Consider the following 18,223-nt stretch of genomic DNA (forward strand, 5'->3'; position numbering starts at 1 on the left):
GGCTTTCTGATTGGTTTACTCAGGGATGCACTGTGGGGGGTTAGGTGGTCCATTTGTCAACCTCTGAGGGATGTCCCCAAGTGTCCTGATCTCTTAGGAACCCTTGGGTTCTGGCATTTAAATTATCTTAAATACGTATTAAATCTTTTTTCATTTTATACCGGTACTTGGAAGTAAATGAGTTATGTACCTCATTGTTTACTAATGCTTCAGGGAGATGCTCACTGACCGCTACTCTAAGGTTCTGGAGTTGATGACTAAGTGAATGTTGGGGTTCTCCATTCATTTCCATAGACTTTAGTATGTCTGTCTTTCTACTCACAGACCTAGACCTGATCTTATTCTCCCCTAATAGTGCTGCTGCTCTGTTCACTTAATGGTTTTTCTCTAGTGCCATTGTTTTCCTATGAAATGACATTACCATGCTTTTGGATGAGGCCATTATATCGACTTCTATTTTTGTTTGCAAAATATTGCTGATAGTGCCCAATTTTTTGCTGTAGCAACACATTGGGCCTGTGCCTTTTAGAGAATGGCCTTCCACGTCATTGCCTGAATGAAAATGATGGTTTGTTTCCATTGGCTATCTGCCCCAGTGCTGAAGGAGGAGAGTTAAATGGGAAAGGACTAGCCAGTCCCCACTAGGGTCAATCTCTGATCTGGAAAGGCAGAGACTCAGTGGGGACAGGATTAAAGACTGATAGGAGGCTGAATTAGTCACCAAGAACAGAGAGGCCTAAAATTGTCAGGGGAGGCCAAGTAGAAGTGAGTTTCTACTCTGTATAGCAAGGGCTGATTTCTTAAAGAGGTGTTTGAGTCAGAGTCAGAGAAACTTCACAGTGAGTTTGGACATATTTGTGTTTGGTATAAACTGGAAGCAAGGGCTTGGGGGAAAATCCGTTATCTTACAGTGTAGGCCTCAAGGAAGGCCCAGTGTCCGTTCAGGTACTCTGAGGATAGCCCTGGCAGTGATGGGGCATGGTTATGACTTGGGGAACACTTCTGATATTCTTGTTGGGTTGCTAGTGGTGATTTTTAGTGGCAGTGTCCTAACTTCTGTAATCAGTGCGTTCAGAGTGAAGATAGGGAAACGGAGTAGAATGTTCCTCGTTTGAACATTTGGGGAGAAGGCCAGTTTGGATCAGTAGACCTAAAGGATGTTGTATACAAAATTGCTGTTTCCTGTTAAGTGATTATAAATTTAAATTAATTAGTATTGTAAACAATGACTACATAAACCTGCTTTGTGGTTAGTCTATCAGTTATATGTTTGAAAATAGCTTGGGATGTGATCATTTTTACCCTACACGTCTGGTTTGCTGTTCCTGTCAGTTTTCGTGGAGACAGAATTAGTGAATTAGGGTTATCATACTGGGCTGACTGGATTGATGAGGAGGAAGGTTCCTTGCCTTTCAGGGTAGTCATGGATGTTCCACCAGGCAGGCAGGCCAGGACTGTGGCCTGTCTTGTTCTTCGTGGACAGTTCACCCTGGAGAAGGGCAATGACTCTGTTGATTCTCTGACCCCTGTTTCTTTGTCTTCTGCCAAAGCTGTGAATGAAGCCACCTGTACCTGGAGTGGCCAGCTTCCTCCCCGGAACTACAAGAACCCCATCTATTCTTGCAAGGTGTTCCTAGGAGGTGTTCCTTGGGATATTACGGAAGGTGAGCTGCCTCTGAGAACTCCTGCTTCAGGCGTTGAATGTGGGGCATGTCTTTCAGGAGCATGAAACTTGGACTTGAGGCCAGGGATGAACCTCTGCCTGAGCGAGTATTACAGGAGCAGCTGAAGGGAGAGGTGCATTTCATAGACTCCCATAGTGCTTCTGTGTCTGGTGCTTGCACTGGTCACCTGAGACCAAAGGTCAATTCTGAGTTGTTTGTCAGGGGAGTGAGTCTGGGAGACCGCTGGTGATCCTGCGCCTCCCTAGGGAAGATGGTGCCTCAATTTCTGCTGTTCTTTTCCATCTCTTTGCAGCTGGATTGGTTAACACCTTCCGTGTTTTTGGCTCTTTGAGTGTGGAATGGCCTGGTAAGGATGGCAAGCACCCCCGGTGTCCTCCCAAAGGTAATATGCCTAAAGGTAATAAAGACATGGTAGGAGCTTTTTTTTCCCCTCCCTAGTACGTAATTGCACTGAGGGGTGCTGGGATGTCACAGCTGCATGTAACATGACTTGGGCACGCCAGAGCACAGAACTTTCATCTGTCAGCACTTCTCTTCGACCTAGCACATCTCTCTGTTTCCTCTGAGCTGCTGTTTCGTCTGTACAAACATACTGCAGTTGGAGCTGCCTCTGAAACCCCCCGTGTGAAATTTCCTTGTGCACTTCACTCCTAAACTTAAGCAGCTTCTTTCTTCTCAAAACGAGGCGTTTGAAAAACTTTCCTTTCCGGCCTTTCCTGCCCAGTTACGTTGTTGCCTGACCTAATTCTAAGATCCCTTTGGAGTTGGCAGGAATGAGGACCAAACATCTGATTCCTCACTGGTCTGAAATGAGATCCCCTCCCTGTAGAAAGGAGCAGGTGCTATTTTCATTCTGCCCCATCTTCACTGAAAATGTTCTGATGAACTGAACCAGTGGTCTAACTAGGCTTTTAAAGCAATACCTCCATCCTCGGGCAAACTGGCTACAGACCTGCCAGCCCTCCTGCCCCCAGGAAAGCCTGGCTCTGCTGACCTGCACATGCTCTGTGTTCTGGGATAAAGAGCTGTGTGGGATCCTCTATCCCACCTTGCCTATCTCTTCCCTTACTAGGGTGGGAGATGGTGCGCTTCTCCCTCCCTTGGCCTGGGCATCGGGCATAGCAAGTGCTTCCATTCAACAGGAGTTTTCAGGGGTAGGAGAAAAATGTATCTTACACATGAGGCCATCTCTCTTCGAAGAAACTCCCTGCTGTAAAACCAAGGCTGAAGAGTAGCCAGCTGCTTGAGGGATGTTAATACGATCTCTCCTTTCGTTGGGAATAGGGTATGTGTATCTGGTCTTCGAACTAGAGAAGTCTGTCCGGGCCCTGCTTCAGGCTTGCTCCCATGACCCGCTAAGCCCAGATGGCCTGAGTGAATATTATTTCAAGATGTCCAGCCGAAGGATGCGCTGCAAGGAGGTGAGTTGGCCTGATGTCATTTCGGGGTCAGGGTGATTGGCGTCTGAGGCAGTGGATTTCCTTGGGGTGGGTGGATATGCAGGCTGAAGGTGAGTAGTCCCACTGAGGCAGGAAGGCTGCTCTTCTTGCCCCACAGTCAATAAAACAAAATGCTCTCAGTTACATTAAAATAAACAATCAACAACCTTTGGGCCTTAATGGTGTATGTGTGCTCCTTTCCATGGAGGTCAAACTATCTCCTAGCTGTGTTCTACTCTTTATTCTAGACAACACTTCTGTCCCTAACTTCTTGTCTTAGAAATGAAATTGAAAACAGCAGCTTTCTCTACTTGGACTTAACTGATAATCTATAGCTGTTTCTCTCTGGTCCTGCCCACAGGCTGTGCCTTCTGACCTCCCAATCTGTGGTGGGTTAATTCCTCTTTAGCCCACACCCATCCATGGATCACTTCTTCATTCCCATTCAGGGCTTTGTTAGCTAGGTAGTTTTCTCCATGTGATTTTCTTAGACCTTTTCTAGTATCAGCCTTGTGTGGCATTAGCATCACGGGTCTCTAGCACAGAGTTAAGCTACCTGGGAACCTCACTGCATATTCTTGGGCCTTATCTCAAACTTACTGAATCACTGTGGGTGGAGCTTAAGAATCTGCACTTTAACCAAGTTCCCCAGGTGGTTCTAGCGGACGGTGTCTAAGAACCACTTGTCAAAGGAAGCTTTGCACTCAGGAGTGAGTATTGTTTTTTAAAATCTGGTTTCAGGGCACATCACTTTTGTGACATTGGACTAGATATTTGATGTCTCTGAAACTTCATTTCCTCATCTGTAAAATAGGGAATTGCAATGCCTATTTTAATAAAAAGATCAGCAGTTGCCAGGGGTTATGGGGTAGGGAGAGATGAATAGGTGTAGCACAGAGGATTTTTAGGGCAGTGAAACTGTTCTGTATGCTACTTAATGGTGGATACATGTCATTAAACATTTGTCAAAACCCATGGAAAGTACAACAGCAAGAGTGAACCCTGATGTAAACTGTGGACTTTGGGTGATCATGATGTGTCAGTGTAAGTTCACTGATTGTAACAACGAGCACTCTGTTGGGGCTGCTGATAGCTGGAGGGGCTGTGCATGTTGCGGGGCAGGGGGTATATGGGGACTTGGTACTTCAACCTCAGTTTTGCTGTGAACCTAAAACTGCTCTAGAAAGTAAAGTCTATTAAAATCTGTAGGATAAAGGGGAAAAAATGCCTGTTTTATTGAGATGGTCACATTGGATTTAAAATAGTCCATGTAACAAAGCTGGCTCTTTGTTTTATAGATGTTTCCTGGTGTTAGTTCACGTTTTGTCTTAGTAACAGGATAAGTTTATCTTCTGGCTGCCCACAGTGACCCACAGCTTCCCTGCCTTCTCTCCTTTCTTGCTGTGTGGAGCTCATGCAGTTATCCCACCTTACATTCTAGGACTTAGTTAATATGTCCCCTGCTCATAATGAGAGGCTCCATAGCCATACACAGAACCCCTCACCCTCCTCATCACCCCTGCTGACACCTTCCTGTCTCCTTTTCCCTCCTCATCACCTTGCAGTGATTTAAGATCTTTCTTTGATGCATTGACTACAGGCTGCCCTCGTTCTCCTGCCTCTCTGACTGTTCTGTTTCCTTCATGCTTCCCTTCCCCACCACCAATGTAGTCAGTAATTGACTCCCTCTTCTCTTCTCTCCCAGTTAGATAAATTAATCACTTTTGTGGCTCTGCTCTACCTTTTAGACCCAGACTCACCTCTCTAGTTTCATCTCCTACTTGAGTCTCACCTTCTTGTGGGGCTTTTCTTTGGGACATCCTGTAATCCCAAACTCTTCTGTTTAGTGTAAGAAAAAGCTTAGAAAGCTTGGTGGCCCCTGGGATGTAAACCAAGATTGTGATACTTCCCGATGGGAATGGAAAAAGCAAAGTAGGCTCTTTCATCTTCCAGTGAAACTGGCTCCCTCTAGTGACTTCTGCCTGGCTCTCTCACCCCAAGGTCATCTAGGCCTAGAGCCCATCAGTCCTGACTCTTCCTTGTTTTCCCACCATGCCCATGCAGTCTGAATTCTACAGACTCTTCTTGGTCGTGGCCTGTTCTGTGCCCAATGCCACCAACCTTCTCCTGTCTTCATCTCCTGTCCTCTGAACTACTGTTTTTGCCTCCTTACTGGTTTCTACCTCAAATCCTGCTTTGACACTTTTTTTCTTTTTTAACTCGTCACAGATTAATCTTCCAAAAGCCCTTACTGGTCAACTCACTTCATTGTGGGGTCTTCTGCCTGCTATGCCAGATTTTGTTCTAAGATCAGGGGATTCAGAGGCAAAGGACATGGTCAGCCCTTGCCCTAGTGTTACACTGCTCTGCAAGCCCTCAGTGCTCTGCTGCGCATGTCTTTTCACCCTACCCGTCTCCGGTTATTCCCACTGCTCCTGACACAAGCCCTCGAATGTGTACTTTGGGCCAGTACCCACCTCGTACAAATACCTTAACCTCTGTCCTTCAAGTTTCTGTCCTTTAGTTTCTCTATGAATTTTCCCTCTCCCAAGGACTCCAGATCATGCTGTCAATTCATCAGTGTCCGTGGTCCTTTGTTGAAACCACACAATTGAAGGTTGTGACAGTGCTAGGTTCCTGGGTATGACAGTCTGGTACTGTTTTGCTTGCTCTCCAGGATGAGTGACTGCTGTTTTACCACTTATTTCCACCATTTTGGACACATGGACTCAGTAAAATTCAGACCTCGTTGGGTTGGGGTGAGGGTGGCTTCTTGAATGCCCATGTGCCTCAGATGGGGTGATAACCCCTTCTCACCCACTGTGTGGCCTCAGCAGCCCCAGCATCAACATCTCCAGAACATGTGCCTCTCCATGCAAGAGCCTCTCTCTCTCTCTCTGGCTCCCTGCCCCAGCTAATAGACCTTTGGGTGGTTTTCAGGTGCAAGTGATCCCCTGGGTCTTGGCCGACAGCAACTTTGTCCGGAGCCCATCTCAGAGACTTGACCCCAGCAGGACAGTGTTTGTTGGTGCTCTGCATGGGATGCTCAATGCCGAGGCCCTGGCAGCCATTTTGAATGACCTATTTGGTGGAGTGGTGTATGCTGGGATTGACACAGATAAGCACAAATATCCCATTGGTAAGTGTCCCACTTCTGTGTAGGAAAGCTTGGTGGCCCCTGGGATATAAACCAAGATTGTGATACTTGCCCGTGGGACTGGAGAAGGAGGCCTGACCTAGGTCTGCAGATCAGCATATACCAATAGCATAGCATCTTTTTCTAGATGAGCCACCAACACTGACCCCTCTACCCACCCCTCTCCCCTCACCTCCTATGAAGGGGGATAAAAAAGTGATAGGAGACCAAATGAGACAGCAGTAACTTTGGTTGGAAGCTCAGAGTTCACAGCCAAACCAGTCTGGGACAGAAAACAGGTAATATTTCATTAAAGGCTGGGACTTGCCTAAATTTGCCTGATTTCTTTTATTAAGAGTTCTTAAAAAGTAGCCTTGGCTAAGGTCAGAGACCAGGTCAGACTAAAGGAAGATTCTGGGTCACTCAGACAACAGAGTATAGGCATGGCCTATGCTGTCCTACCTTAGGGGAGTCTGTGGGCCTAACCACTGGAGTTTTGGTCAGCCCCTCTGAGAAAGGAGATCAATTCCCCCAGTCATGACAGAATAGTCTCAGTGGTGGGGTTTGGAGGTAGAGCAGAGCGTGAACTTTCTGATCAAGGCCTCGCTAACCCACCTTCCCAAATGTTGGGTCTGCCCACCCACGCTGCATGTGGTCAGGAAGGAGCACCATGTGCTCATCACTGCCGCACCGCAGACTGAGAACAGGGATCGCAGAGGCGGCACTTGGCAGGATGAGGCTTCTTCCAGCTCCCCTGCCACGTCTCTGGAGTGCCTCCAGGCCAGGAGGGCTTTGAAGGCTGGGCCACCTTCAGCGAGCTGTTCTGGCTGCATCTTAGTTCTCATGCTGAACCCTTTTAACCTTACCTGTGCATCTGCCTACACCAGAGGAGTCACTTCTCTCCCCCTTTCAGTCAGCAAATCCTTCCCCCATTCCTGAACGGTTTGTGCCATCATGGTCTATAACCGTGCCGTCTGATATGGCAGCCACCAGCTAAGTGTGGCTACTGAGTGCTTGAAATGCAGCTAGTGCCGTGTGTTGAAACAATAATACTTTTGATATTTTGGGTTAAATAAAATATATTATGAAAATTAATTCTACCATTTTCTTTTCACTTAAATGTGGCTACTAGGAAACAAAATTACACAAGTAGCTCACGTTATCTTTCTGGTGGACAGCACTGGTGTAGAAACAGAGTTTGCTGGGTGTTGGCAGGTAGCATTTGGGAGAATTTGGCTAGAAGGTAAGTTTGTTTTGTTGTTCTAGGGTCTGGTCGCGTGACTTTCAATAACCAACGTAGTTACCTGAAAGCAGTCAGTGCTGCTTTTGTGGAGATCAAAACCACCAAGTTCACCAAGAAGGTGAGTGGGCCTGGTCTTGGCAGGCTCAAGAGGAGGGGAGCCTCCTCAGCCTGTGAGGTGCCTTCCCTCACGGGGGTATTTGACCGGCACTGCTAGCAGCCCAACTTCCCATTCTCCAACCTGACCCACATCTTCTGAATGCTTGCCTGGTGCTGGGTGCTAGAGGGCTGGGGTACAGTGTGCTGAGAAGACCGGGCAGTAATGGATGTGGTTGTACAAATTGCGGAGGTGGCCAGCCTGGCTCTGCATGGTGTGTGCATCTGTCCTCTAGAATCTCTGTACTCTCTGCCCATAAGTTTCTCTAGGTCCCCTTTAAAACGGGAAACGTCCTTCATTCATATGTATTGCTCAGCAATGTGCTCTGCTCTTCTAGCCCATTTGACGACCTTGTGAGAAGAGCCGAGCCACTTCATTGTCCTATTTTGCTTTGTGCAGGTTCAGATTGACCCCTACCTAGAAGATTCTCTGTGTCATATCTGCAGTTCTCAGCCTGGTCCTTTCTTCTGTCGAGATCAGGTAAGTCCCCTGGGCACTTGAGATGTCTAGGAAGTCCCTGCCCTCAATTAAAAATTGTCATTCCATGTTTGTCACATAGAATGTTGGAGTTTTCGGGTACCTCATGGTTGTCTAAGAAAGCATAGAGAAGGCAGCAGTAATGTTTGCTGATGATCAGACCAGGGATACACTTTGATAGCTTGACCCAGATCTTGGGAAAGCTCGTTGAGTTGTCTTGACACTTGGGCCTCCTCCTTGCCAGGGGTGTCAGTATGCAGCATGGCACTATTGCTGATAGGCATTTTTGAGGATGATAGGAACCTGGATGGGTGTGGTTAGCAGCACTTATGAGCACTGTTTCCTAACTCTGAGGCCTTCTGGATTGTTTTTTACCTGCCAAGGACCCCTTCGTTCCTCCTGAACCTCTAGACTCTTGATATTTGTACCTGGTTTGTACCCACAGCTGTCAGAAACAGGCAGAAAGCAGCGTGGCAGCTTGTTGTTGAATGTTTCTGTGGTGGAGCATGGATCTGGGTCTGTTTTGGCAGAGCTGCTCATATGTGAATCTATATACATGTCACCTGAGGATCTTGTTTAAATGCAGATTCTGATTCACTGGCTTTGGAATGGGGCCTGAGATTCTGTATTTCTGATAAGTTTGCAAGTGGTGCCAGTGGTGCTGGTCTAAACATACTTTGACCAGTGTTAGGGGAAGTTTGGGGCCTATTCAGTCACCAGCAGTCCATCCATGCTTAAGTTTTTTTGTAGTTGTGCTGTCTCTCAGGGTTAGAGTCTCTGGGTAGATAGTAGTTAAACTGAGGCTCCAAAATGAGGGTGTGGAGGCTGCTGGATAAAACCTGAGAACAAGTCTCTCTCTGATCAGCCTCTTCTAGCAGGCTTTCATGTGTCAGTGTCTTTCACAGATCCTCATTTTCAGATAAGTGCTCAGAGGTTAGTGGCTTACCTGAGGTTACACAGCTAGCAAGAGGTGGGACTGAGCCTGAGGTACATACCCAGTCACTTCTCCTCACTTACTGTGAAGAGGAAGTCATGTTGGCATCTGGAGTCACCGACTTTAAATGTTCTGCCATATTAGCAGCCATGTGATACAACTACTCTGTAGGAGGTGCGAAGGGCAGGGGACTAGAAGAGCAGCTGTGGTGGTAAGTGGATGAAGGAAGCTGGCACAGTCTGCACACAGTAGGAGACCAGCATGTTTGACTAAGTCAGGGCACCCACAGAAACACAGACAGTGGATTTGCCATGGCTGGTTAGGCCTCTGTGTTAGGGGTGAGAGCGTTCCCCGAGACCATCTCTTCTAAGCCCACAGTGGCCATCAGGAATGTCCCACTCCCTCTCAAGCAGATTAAGCAGCTCATGCAGCAGCCCCTCTGGCTTGTGCTGACACAGGCATGACTTCTCTCCCGTTTTCTACCCCCAACTCAGGTGTGCTTCAAGTACTTCTGCAGGAGCTGTTGGCACTGGCGGCACAGCATGGAAGGCCTGCGCCACCACAGCCCCCTGATGCGGAACCAGAAGAACCGAGATTCCAGCTAGAGGAGCTGGTCTTGCCCAGTGGCCTGTGGCGCCCAAGGCTGGCAGGTCAGGCAGCAGCCTGCACCACCCTGCCACTGGCGACCAGGGAGCTGGCTTCCCGAGGACAAGGGAAAATCGTAGTCACCTTTGCACTTGCTGAATCTGTCTTTGTTTCTGCACTAATTAATGCACAATGAGTTTTGTCGGGTTTTGTTTTCAGGGGGTGTGCCAGGGCAAAGATCCTCTGGCTCCCCTCCCAGCGACTCTGTAGTTTTCCCAGATTTTAGTTCCTCATTTTGCCGATGAAAAGCAAAAAAGAACTACGTGTCCAGAAGGTATTGACACGATGCCTACATCTAGGTTTATTTATTAAAAGCGCTTTTTTACATTCCTTGCAATACTGATGGTGATGATGCGCAGGTCTCATTGGTTTCATTCTTGCAGTTGCCATACAGTGCCTTTCCATTTATTTAACCCCCACCTGAACGGCATAAACTGAGTGTTCAGCTGGTGTTTTTTACTGTAAACAACAAGGAGACTTTGCTCTTCATTTAAACCAAAATCATATTTCATATTTTACGCTCGAGGGTTTTTACCGGTTCCTTTTTACACTCCTTAAAACAGTTTTTAAGTCGTTTGGAACAAGAGATTTTTTTTCTTTCCTGGCAGCTTTTAACATTATAGCAAATTTGTGTCTGGGGGACTGCTGGTCACTGTTTCTCACAGTTGCGAATCAAGGCATTTGCAACCAAGAAAAAAAATTTTTTTTGGATTTGAAACTGGACCGGATAAACGGCGTTTGAGCGGCTGCTGTATATAGTTTTAAATGGTTTATTGCACCTTCTTAAGTTGCACTTATGTGGGGGGGAGGGTTGATAGAAGTTTTTAATCACAAAGTCACAGGACTTTTTTCTTTTGTAACTGAGCTAATAAAAGGGCTGCTTTTCGGTGGGGGCAGATGAAGGCTCACAGGAGCCCTTTCTCTTAGAGGGGACAAGTACCCTTCCCTTATTTCTTTCATTTGAGAAATGTATGAAGCAACAGTTGCAGTCGACTGAAATGCTACTGGAATTTGAAAACTTGACTTTTTCTTTCTTTCTTTCTTTTTTTTTTTTTTTAAAAAAAAAACCTACTTGCCCCTCTTTGGGAAGCTGTGTGCCAAAGAACCAGTGTCATAACCCCCCCCCTCCTCCCTCCTGCTGAGCTGACGTTGCATTGTTGCATATCCCAGCTACTCTGTGGGTTTTGTGAAGCTGTGTGTGAAGTCTCTACCTCATTGTAGTATATGCAGGCAAGACTGCACTCTCCTACAGATGTGTGGAGTAAGCTGTGGTGTAGTTTTTTTGGCACATAATAAACACGTTGCAGCAGAATTCTGATTTCGTCTCTGTGTCGGAGGTGTGGGAGCAAGGGGGCCCTGGAGGTAGTAAGACTGCAGAGGAAAAACATGTTTCCTTGGATTTTCTGTGGTGGGATTCCAGCCCAGGTTGATGGTGGGGCCACGTGGGAGACCTGCCCCTGTAAGTATTTCTTGGTCACTTCTGTGGTCAAATGCACCTTCAAGATGTCTCTCTGGCGGATGGGTACCACTAGTCCAAGTGTGGAAACCTTTGCACCTAAGCTTCTGGGGCTCCTCCTCTCATAGCCGCAGACCCAGCTTGGAGAACTGGAGGCGCGGCTGCTCCCGTAAGCCTCAGGCCGGGTTCTTCGGAGGCTTCCCATGCTCTATGCTGCGCCGGGTGCTTTCTGAGAGACAGTAGTTTACTTCACTGTTCTTCAGAGCCCTATTATCTGGACTCTTTCTCCCGGACTCCCACGATTTGTGAGAGGGTCTGCTGATGATTTTTCCAGGTGGGCTGTGCCTGGGCCCAGCTGCCGCCCTGATCCTCTGGAAGATTCCATCTTAGCCTGAGCTGGAGGGAACCTTGTGTACTGAAGCATCCCTTCTGTGAGAGGGCCGGGAACCCACTCCTGTCGGGGATGAAGGAGGGGCCGCCGCCTCCACTTGAGGCCTGCCCGGCAGCAGCTCCGTTTGGAGTTTGCTGATGAAGTGAGCTCCGTGGCTCTCCCAGGAGAGTGGGCCCTTCCTATTGGTCTCCCCTTAGTCCGTTTCCACGGAGGGGCAGCTCTTCTCCCCGCCGTCCCTCTCTTGTCCAGGGGCTGCTTTCAGGGCGAGGGCTTCCAGTCCTTCAGCCTTTCATTCCCAGTCAGTTCAGAGTCTGTCACTGGACTGGCCAGGGTGACAGGCGAGTTGAGGGATGAGGCACGGCCTCGTGCCCCTTCACTCCTCCAGCCTGACCAGCCAGCCAGCCCACCCTTAAGTCGGGTGGGAGCCTAGAGCTCGGCCTCGGCGGGGTTGGGAAGCGCAGAGGTGGAGGCATGGGACAGGGAACTGCTAGGCTAATGAGGCCACCGGGGTGCCTGTGCCGGTGGCTTCAGGAGGGCCTGACTGAGGGATGGGGTGGCAGGAGGAGCCTGAAGACCGCGGCTGGCGCGCGTGCCCTCAGCCGTTGGGAGCAGCAGGTGGAGGAGGCGCTGCGCTTCAGGTCTGAGGTTCCAGGAGCGGGGACAGCTCCGCTAGGATGGCCCTTCCTCCCGGGCTGAGGACGCTGACACATCGCTGGTAAGTGCTGAGAGATGCGAGCGCGGTACTGTTTTCTGTCAGTTGAAGGGAAAGCCCTCCGACAAGGTGACGTTGGAGCAAAGCCACGGGAGGAACGAGAGAAGCCTCCCTGTGGTGCCCTTGTCTCCGATGGGCTGGACGGAGGCGGTCCTGGGGGACGCCATCCCCTACTGCCTCACCTTCCCAAGCTCCCTCTCCCTGGCACGTGGGGAAAGGACGCGCCTCCCCTAGTTTAGGCCGCATCGAACGGGCGGTCCCGCCACGGAGCAGAGCGCCGAGAGGCAAGGCCCGAGGTGGGGCGGCCCGCGGCGCACGAGCCCCGCCCGCCTGCAGTCCCGCCCCGGCCCGCCAGGGGGCGGCGTGGTGCGCTCGCGTCGGCTCGGGGCGCGCCGGGCGGGGAGGAAGCGGCCCTCTGGCCCGCGCTTTATAGGCCTCTCTTGTGCTTCCTGTTTCCTCTTTCACCAGTGACCCGCCGACATGGTAGGTGTTTTGGCCCCGGGCCGCCGTCCCCCACAATCGTCCTCCATCCGTCGCCTTCTGCGCGCCCGCGCCCGCAGGGAGAGGCTCCGGGCCGGGGGCCGCGGCGCCCCGTCAGGCCGGAGCCTCCGCGGGCCGCTGGCCTCAGCGCTGACCCCGCGCTCCGGCGCCGTCCGGCCGGCCCCCCTCTCCTCCTGGGGGCCCCGCCGCGAAGCGCGCTCCTCCGGGAGCCCCGTCCCGGCTCGCGGGTGACCCTGTCCGCCCCGCCCGCAGGGCCGCGTCCGCACCAAGACCGTGAAGAAGGCGGCCCGGGTCATCATCGAGAAGTACTACACGCGCCTGGGCAACGACTTCCACACCAACAAGCGCGTGTGCGAGGAGATCGCCATCATCCCCAGCAAGAAGCTCCGCAACAAGATCGCGGGGTGAGTCGGGGCGCCCGCCGGCCGCGGACGCGGGAGGGGACCGTGCGCCGGCGGTGGGGGGGCGGTCGGGGCAGAGGGGCGCTCACCGCGCGGCCGGCGTCCCCGCAGCTATGTCACCCACCTGATGAAGCGCATCCAGCGCGGCCCCGTGAGAGGCATCTCTATCAAGCTGCAGGAGGAGGAGCGCGAGCGGAGGGACAACTACGTGCCTGAGGTAAACCCGGGTGCTGGCGCGTCCAAGACCCGTCGGCCGGCCTGAGGCGGCCCTGAGCCCGCGCGCCCCGTCACCTGCCGTGGGCGCCCTAGTGTGTCTGTGTGTCTGTCCGTCCGTCCGTCCGCCTTGTCGGGGCCGTCGGGTTTGCACCTGAGCGCCGCAGCCATGTTGGTGTGACGGCTGCAGTCGGGGCCCCTGTTCCACCATCGCCCGAGCGTGGCGTCCTGAGGGACGAACCTGGCCCGGAGGTTTTTGAAGCCTCGTGGATGCTGCTCCACAGCTGTCCTGGGGCCGGCGGCCCTGCCCCGTCCCCCGCCCTCCCCCTCCCGTCGGTCCGCTCGTGGAGGAATCCCGGCGGGAAGGCTGGAGGTGCGAGCGCTCGCTGACGGAGATTTGGGGCCTGCCTGCTCCCTCTAGGTGTCAGCGCTGGATCAGGAGATCATTGAAGTGGATCCTGACACTAAGGAGATGCTGAAACTCTTGGTAAGTGCTGGCTGAACTCCCGAAGTCGGGCTTCCCTGGCAGGAACGCGCAGGTGCTGTGCTCGTCTGTAATGCTGAACCTGCGGAGTATCCCGGGCGTTCGTCAGCGTTGTTCGCCATCGGGTGCATCCTCTTACCTGCAGTTCACATGGGAGGGAACGGTACCCCACGGGCAGCAGGTGGCGGGCGGAGGCTCCATCTCCGCTCTCCGCGCTGGGGCGCCTCCAGAATGTTGAGCTGGCGTTGGAGCTGAGGTTGCTCCGGGAGAAGCCAGTCCCCAGCTCCAGCAGCTGCTCTCCCGGGACTCGGGGACACCCCTCTCGGTTTTCTGGTTGGCTCCGTGCTGTGTCCTCTGGATTCCAGCCCTGGTCCTCCCTCCATGCCGCGTGCTCTCCTTCGGGCCCTCCTTCCTTCTGTGTCCGTGTGTGCGCCACGCGGATGAGCCGTGCTCTCAGTTCCAGAAACTGCCCGGCACTAAGAGGGGTCAGCTGCGTTCAGTACACTTAGATGATGCGTCTCTGCTGTGGCTTGTCTTCCTACTTTTACGTAGTTTGGTGAAGGTAGCGTGGGCTTCAAAGTCCAGTAGGCAGTTGGTGATTTAGAGCAACTTCGTTTTGCCTTTATGATCATGAAACGTTTAAGACATTCAAAAGATAATGAACAGAATGGACTCCTGTGTACTCACTCCCCAGCTTCAGAAAAACATGACCAGTACAGCTAAAGGCTGCTACAGATCATTTTCTCCTGAAATAACCGCTATCCTGATGCCACTTTGATAGCTTCAACTATAAAGTTGATGTTGAGGATAAAATGGGATGTTGAATTCCAGGTATGTGGTGGGCCCTTGGGCTCTTGGCCCACTCACGTAGACTGAGCTGGCTTAAAGGCAGGCCCTGATCCTGTCCTCCCACCGGTCTGCCTGGGCCCTTCACAAATGTCGATTGCGTTAGTGATGCCTCCTACCTGAGGCTGGTCCTGGAGAGGAAAGGAGGTGGCACTGTATGTGCCCTAGAGCAGTGATTCTCAAGGGACAGATTGTGCCCCCCAGGGACATTTCAGTAATTCTGGACACATTTTTGGTTGTTGGAGCTGGGGAATACTAGCAGACATTAGTGGATAGGGGCCAGGGATGCTGCTAAGCATCCTACAGTGTGTAGGACAAGTCCCTAACGGTTGACTGTTGGAATGCAGGGTCCTTCAGATCTCCAGTAGAGCCCCGCTTTGAGTTGATTGCTCTGGGGCAGGGAGGAGAAGGCCCTCTGTTGGGTTTCTGCGGGGTTCAGCCAGGCTGGTGGGAGCTGACAGGCACAGGCACAGCCGGGTGGTAGTGCTGGGGCTCTGGCCACAGCTTTCACTGGTACACCCTTACTGAACCTGTTCTGTTGTCGTTCCAGGACTTCGGCAGTCTCTCCAACCTGCAGGTCACTCAGCCCACAGTTGGGATGAATTTCAAAACACCACGTGGAGCCGTTTGAATCTTTCTGCTATGCTGTAATATTTTCAATAAACCTCGGAAAACAACCTTGCCTGTGTCCGCTGTGGGGTTGCGTGCTGGTGAGCTAGGAGCAGGAGTACTTTCTCAAGAGAGGAATCCGGAACAAGTGTGGTCTGCAGTGGAGCCCTGTCAGTGGCTTCTGGGCAGTGCCCACACAGATCGTGAATGTATTCACAGGACCAGTTGTGTGTGTCTGGTGTTGAGCCAGCAGCTGGAGCATAGGAGATTCGACAGGTGTGAATGGATGTGTGGGGAAGATAGTGAAACGATGGGATGTGTCACTTGGTTTAAAGGGAAGCAGGGCTGGCTAGCTGGATCCTGAGTAGATGGCTCTGAGGCTGTGGGTCCATCTGCGTTGGGGAGCATGCTTGACTCGGCTGGCACCTGTTGTTGAGTAGGAGGAGGAGCTGGTGTGATGTGTGTTACACGCACTAGGCTTTTTTCATACTGGGATTGAGCTGGGCACGTTTGTACACATGCATGTGTCAATATCTGCAAGGAAGTAGAATCCAGGTCAGTCTGGCTCTGCTGATCTTTGCACACCTGCTTCTGTCAGGCAGATATGTATGGCAAACATGCTAAATGTTTTGTGCCAGTTTTGATATAATTTCAAACTTGGAGAAAAGTTACAAGAATAGTACAAGGAACTTGTGAATATTCTCCCCAGATCTACCAGTTATTCCTGTTTTGCCCCAGCTGCTTTATATTCTCTGTGTGTGTACATCTATACGCACACATTTTTCTGATTCATTGAGGTTAGGTTAGAGACATAGCTTTTTGCCCCAAGTATTTCAGGGTCTCTTTCCTAAAAACAAGGACATTCTTTTACGTAAGCACAGCAATGATCAAAATCAGGACATTAAACATTGATACAACACTATTACCCATAGTCCATAATCACATTTTGCCAGTTTTCCCTGTAATGTCTTCTATAGTTAATTCTTTTTTCCTGGTCCACTATCCAACCCAAAATCACTGACTTCATCTAGTTTTCATGTCCCTTTAGCCTCTATCCTATGTCTTTCATGACTGACATTTTTTAAAAGTATTGACTGATTTAGTAGAATGTCCTTCAACTTGGGTTTGATGTTTCCTCACAAATTTAATGTTGCTTTCTCTGTAGGAAGACCACAGAAATGATACTTGTTCTTGGTGCATGATATTGAGAGGCACAATCAGTGTGTCACAATTTTACTGTTTACTCAGCCCAGGGATTAAGGTGCATCTGTCAACTTTCTCCATGGTAAAGTTCCTCTTTCCCCCTGTGTAATTAAGGTGTGAGGAAATACTTTGAGGCTAAATATCCTGTTCTTTCTTAACTTGCACTCACTGCTTTAGTGTCCATTGATGATATTTTAACTCCATTATTCCCTTTATGTTTATTAGTAGTGTACTGTAAGGAAGCGCTTTCATAATGTTTTTTATTCACAACAAACGTTGCCATTTTTCGGTGCGGGGTCGAGCATTCTGAGCAAATAACACTTGCCTTCTAAATACGGTTCTGTATAAAGCAGCTGCCCTCTCCCTCTTAGGTTTTGTTTTTGTTCTTTTTTTTTAAAGATTGGCACCTGGGCTAACAACTGTTGCCAATCTTTTTTTTTTTTTCTGCTTTATCTCCCCAACCCCCCACCCCGTACACAGTTATATCTTAGTTGCAGGGCCTTCTAGTTGTGGGATGTGGGACGCGCCTCAACGTGGCTGGACGAGCAGTGCCATGTCCACGCCCAGGATCCGAACCCTGGGCCGCCTCAGCGGAGCGCGCAAACTTAACTACTCAGCCACGGAGCCGGCTCCCCCTTAGGTTTTTTGTGTTGATGAGGAAAGGGTTGAGCTTCCTGTATGGGGGAGAAATTAGAGCTGGGTTAAGAGAATTACCAATAAAATGTGCAAACCAGTCGCAAGGCTGTTTGCTGTGATGTTTGCCACACTCTCCCACTAGGAGGCAGTGTCACTGCTCTTTTAAGTCTGCCCGCCTCATCCACCTCTAAGGCTGCGAGCACTAGATCACTTAGATATAGGGGGGACGATGGGGGAGGAGGAGGGATAAGGCATTGGGCAGTGTGAAGAAGCAGTTTTCTGCTCCGAGTGTTGGGGAACCTCCCTAGGCCTTAGTTCTTGCCTCTGTAAAATAGGACCAGTGCTCATTAGAACTTCACGTGGGACCTGTTAAAAGCAGATGGCCAGCCCCGCCCCCAGGGGCTGTGGTTTGTGCTTCCGGAGATGGGCAGGGCAGGTGCACGTGTCTCCCAGCGCTCTCCAGACGCTGCGACACCCAGCCAGGCTGGCCCTCGGTACTGGCTCTCCCAGACTGGTCAGAGGATGAGAGTGGACAGTCTTCTGCCTTCTGTCTCACAGAAACTGCTCCTTAAAGGTTTGAAGGTGCCCCAGGTAATTTTTGGAGATAGTTTTTTTCTGTTTTTCTATATCGTCCCTGGTTATATTAAAGGATAATTTTCAACAAAGAAAGTGAAATGACTCATAAAGATAAATATAGGGGCTGGCCCAGTGGCCAAGTGGTTAAGTTCGCGCTCTCTGCTGCAGGCGGCCCAGTGTTTCGTCAGTTCGAATCCCGGGCGCGGACATGGCACTCCTCATCAAACCATGCTGAGGCGGCGTCCCACACGCCACAACTAGAAGGACCCACAACAAATAATATACAACTATGTTCCGGGGGGCTTTGGGGAGAAAAAGGAAAAGAAAATCTTTAAAAAAAAAAGATAAATATAAAATGAAAACATGTTAAGCGTTTTTTAAAATTCAGGGGACTGAGAAGATTTTACAATCAGTTCAAGGGAGAAGTCAAATAAGGGCGAATTTGGAGTAAAAGAATGTTAATGAATTCATAAACGGACATA

At 50.4% G+C, this 18,223-nt stretch overlaps 2 protein-coding genes across 29 annotated transcripts in view; both read left to right on the forward strand.

The window, feature by feature from the left end:
- The window catches only part of CPEB1 (cytoplasmic polyadenylation element binding protein 1), a 94,274-nt gene extending 83,249 nt beyond the window's left edge, over nucleotides 1–11,025 (forward strand). For 14 of the 28 annotated variants that reach the window (XM_070230418.1, XM_070230426.1, XM_070230413.1 and 11 more), the window contains 7 exons: nucleotides 1,551–1,664; nucleotides 1,978–2,067; nucleotides 2,970–3,106; nucleotides 6,065–6,263; nucleotides 7,527–7,621; nucleotides 8,057–8,137; nucleotides 9,563–11,025. In XM_070230418.1, coding sequence (XP_070086519.1) covers nucleotides 1,551–1,664; nucleotides 1,978–2,067; nucleotides 2,970–3,106; nucleotides 6,065–6,263; nucleotides 7,527–7,621; nucleotides 8,057–8,137; nucleotides 9,563–9,673 — 827 coding nt within the window. In that variant the 3' untranslated portion in view covers nucleotides 9,674–11,025. Of the gene's footprint in view, nucleotides 1–1,550; nucleotides 1,665–1,977; nucleotides 2,083–2,969; nucleotides 3,107–6,064; nucleotides 6,264–7,526; nucleotides 7,622–8,056; nucleotides 8,138–9,562 lie in introns of all 28 variants that reach the window. The other 14 variants (XM_023626875.2, XM_070230423.1, XM_070230407.1 and 11 more) reach the window with 1 other exon arrangement.
- Nucleotides 11,026–12,480: 1,455 nt separating this feature from the next.
- Nucleotides 12,481–15,394, forward strand: RPS17 (ribosomal protein S17). Its single transcript, XM_023627460.2, has 5 exons — nucleotides 12,481–12,755; nucleotides 13,026–13,177; nucleotides 13,286–13,391; nucleotides 13,809–13,874; nucleotides 15,268–15,394. The coding sequence occupies exons 1-5, from the start codon at nucleotides 12,753–12,755 to the stop codon at nucleotides 15,346–15,348; spliced, it is 408 nt and encodes a 135-aa protein (XP_023483228.1). The 5' UTR covers nucleotides 12,481–12,752; the 3' UTR covers nucleotides 15,349–15,394.
- The last annotated feature ends 2,829 nt before the right edge of the window (nucleotides 15,395–18,223 follow it).

The sequence above is a fragment of the Equus caballus genome, chromosome 1 (assembly GCF_041296265.1).
Source record: "Equus caballus isolate H_3958 breed thoroughbred chromosome 1, TB-T2T, whole genome shotgun sequence".
Taxonomy (NCBI): domain Eukaryota; kingdom Metazoa; phylum Chordata; class Mammalia; order Perissodactyla; family Equidae; genus Equus; species Equus caballus.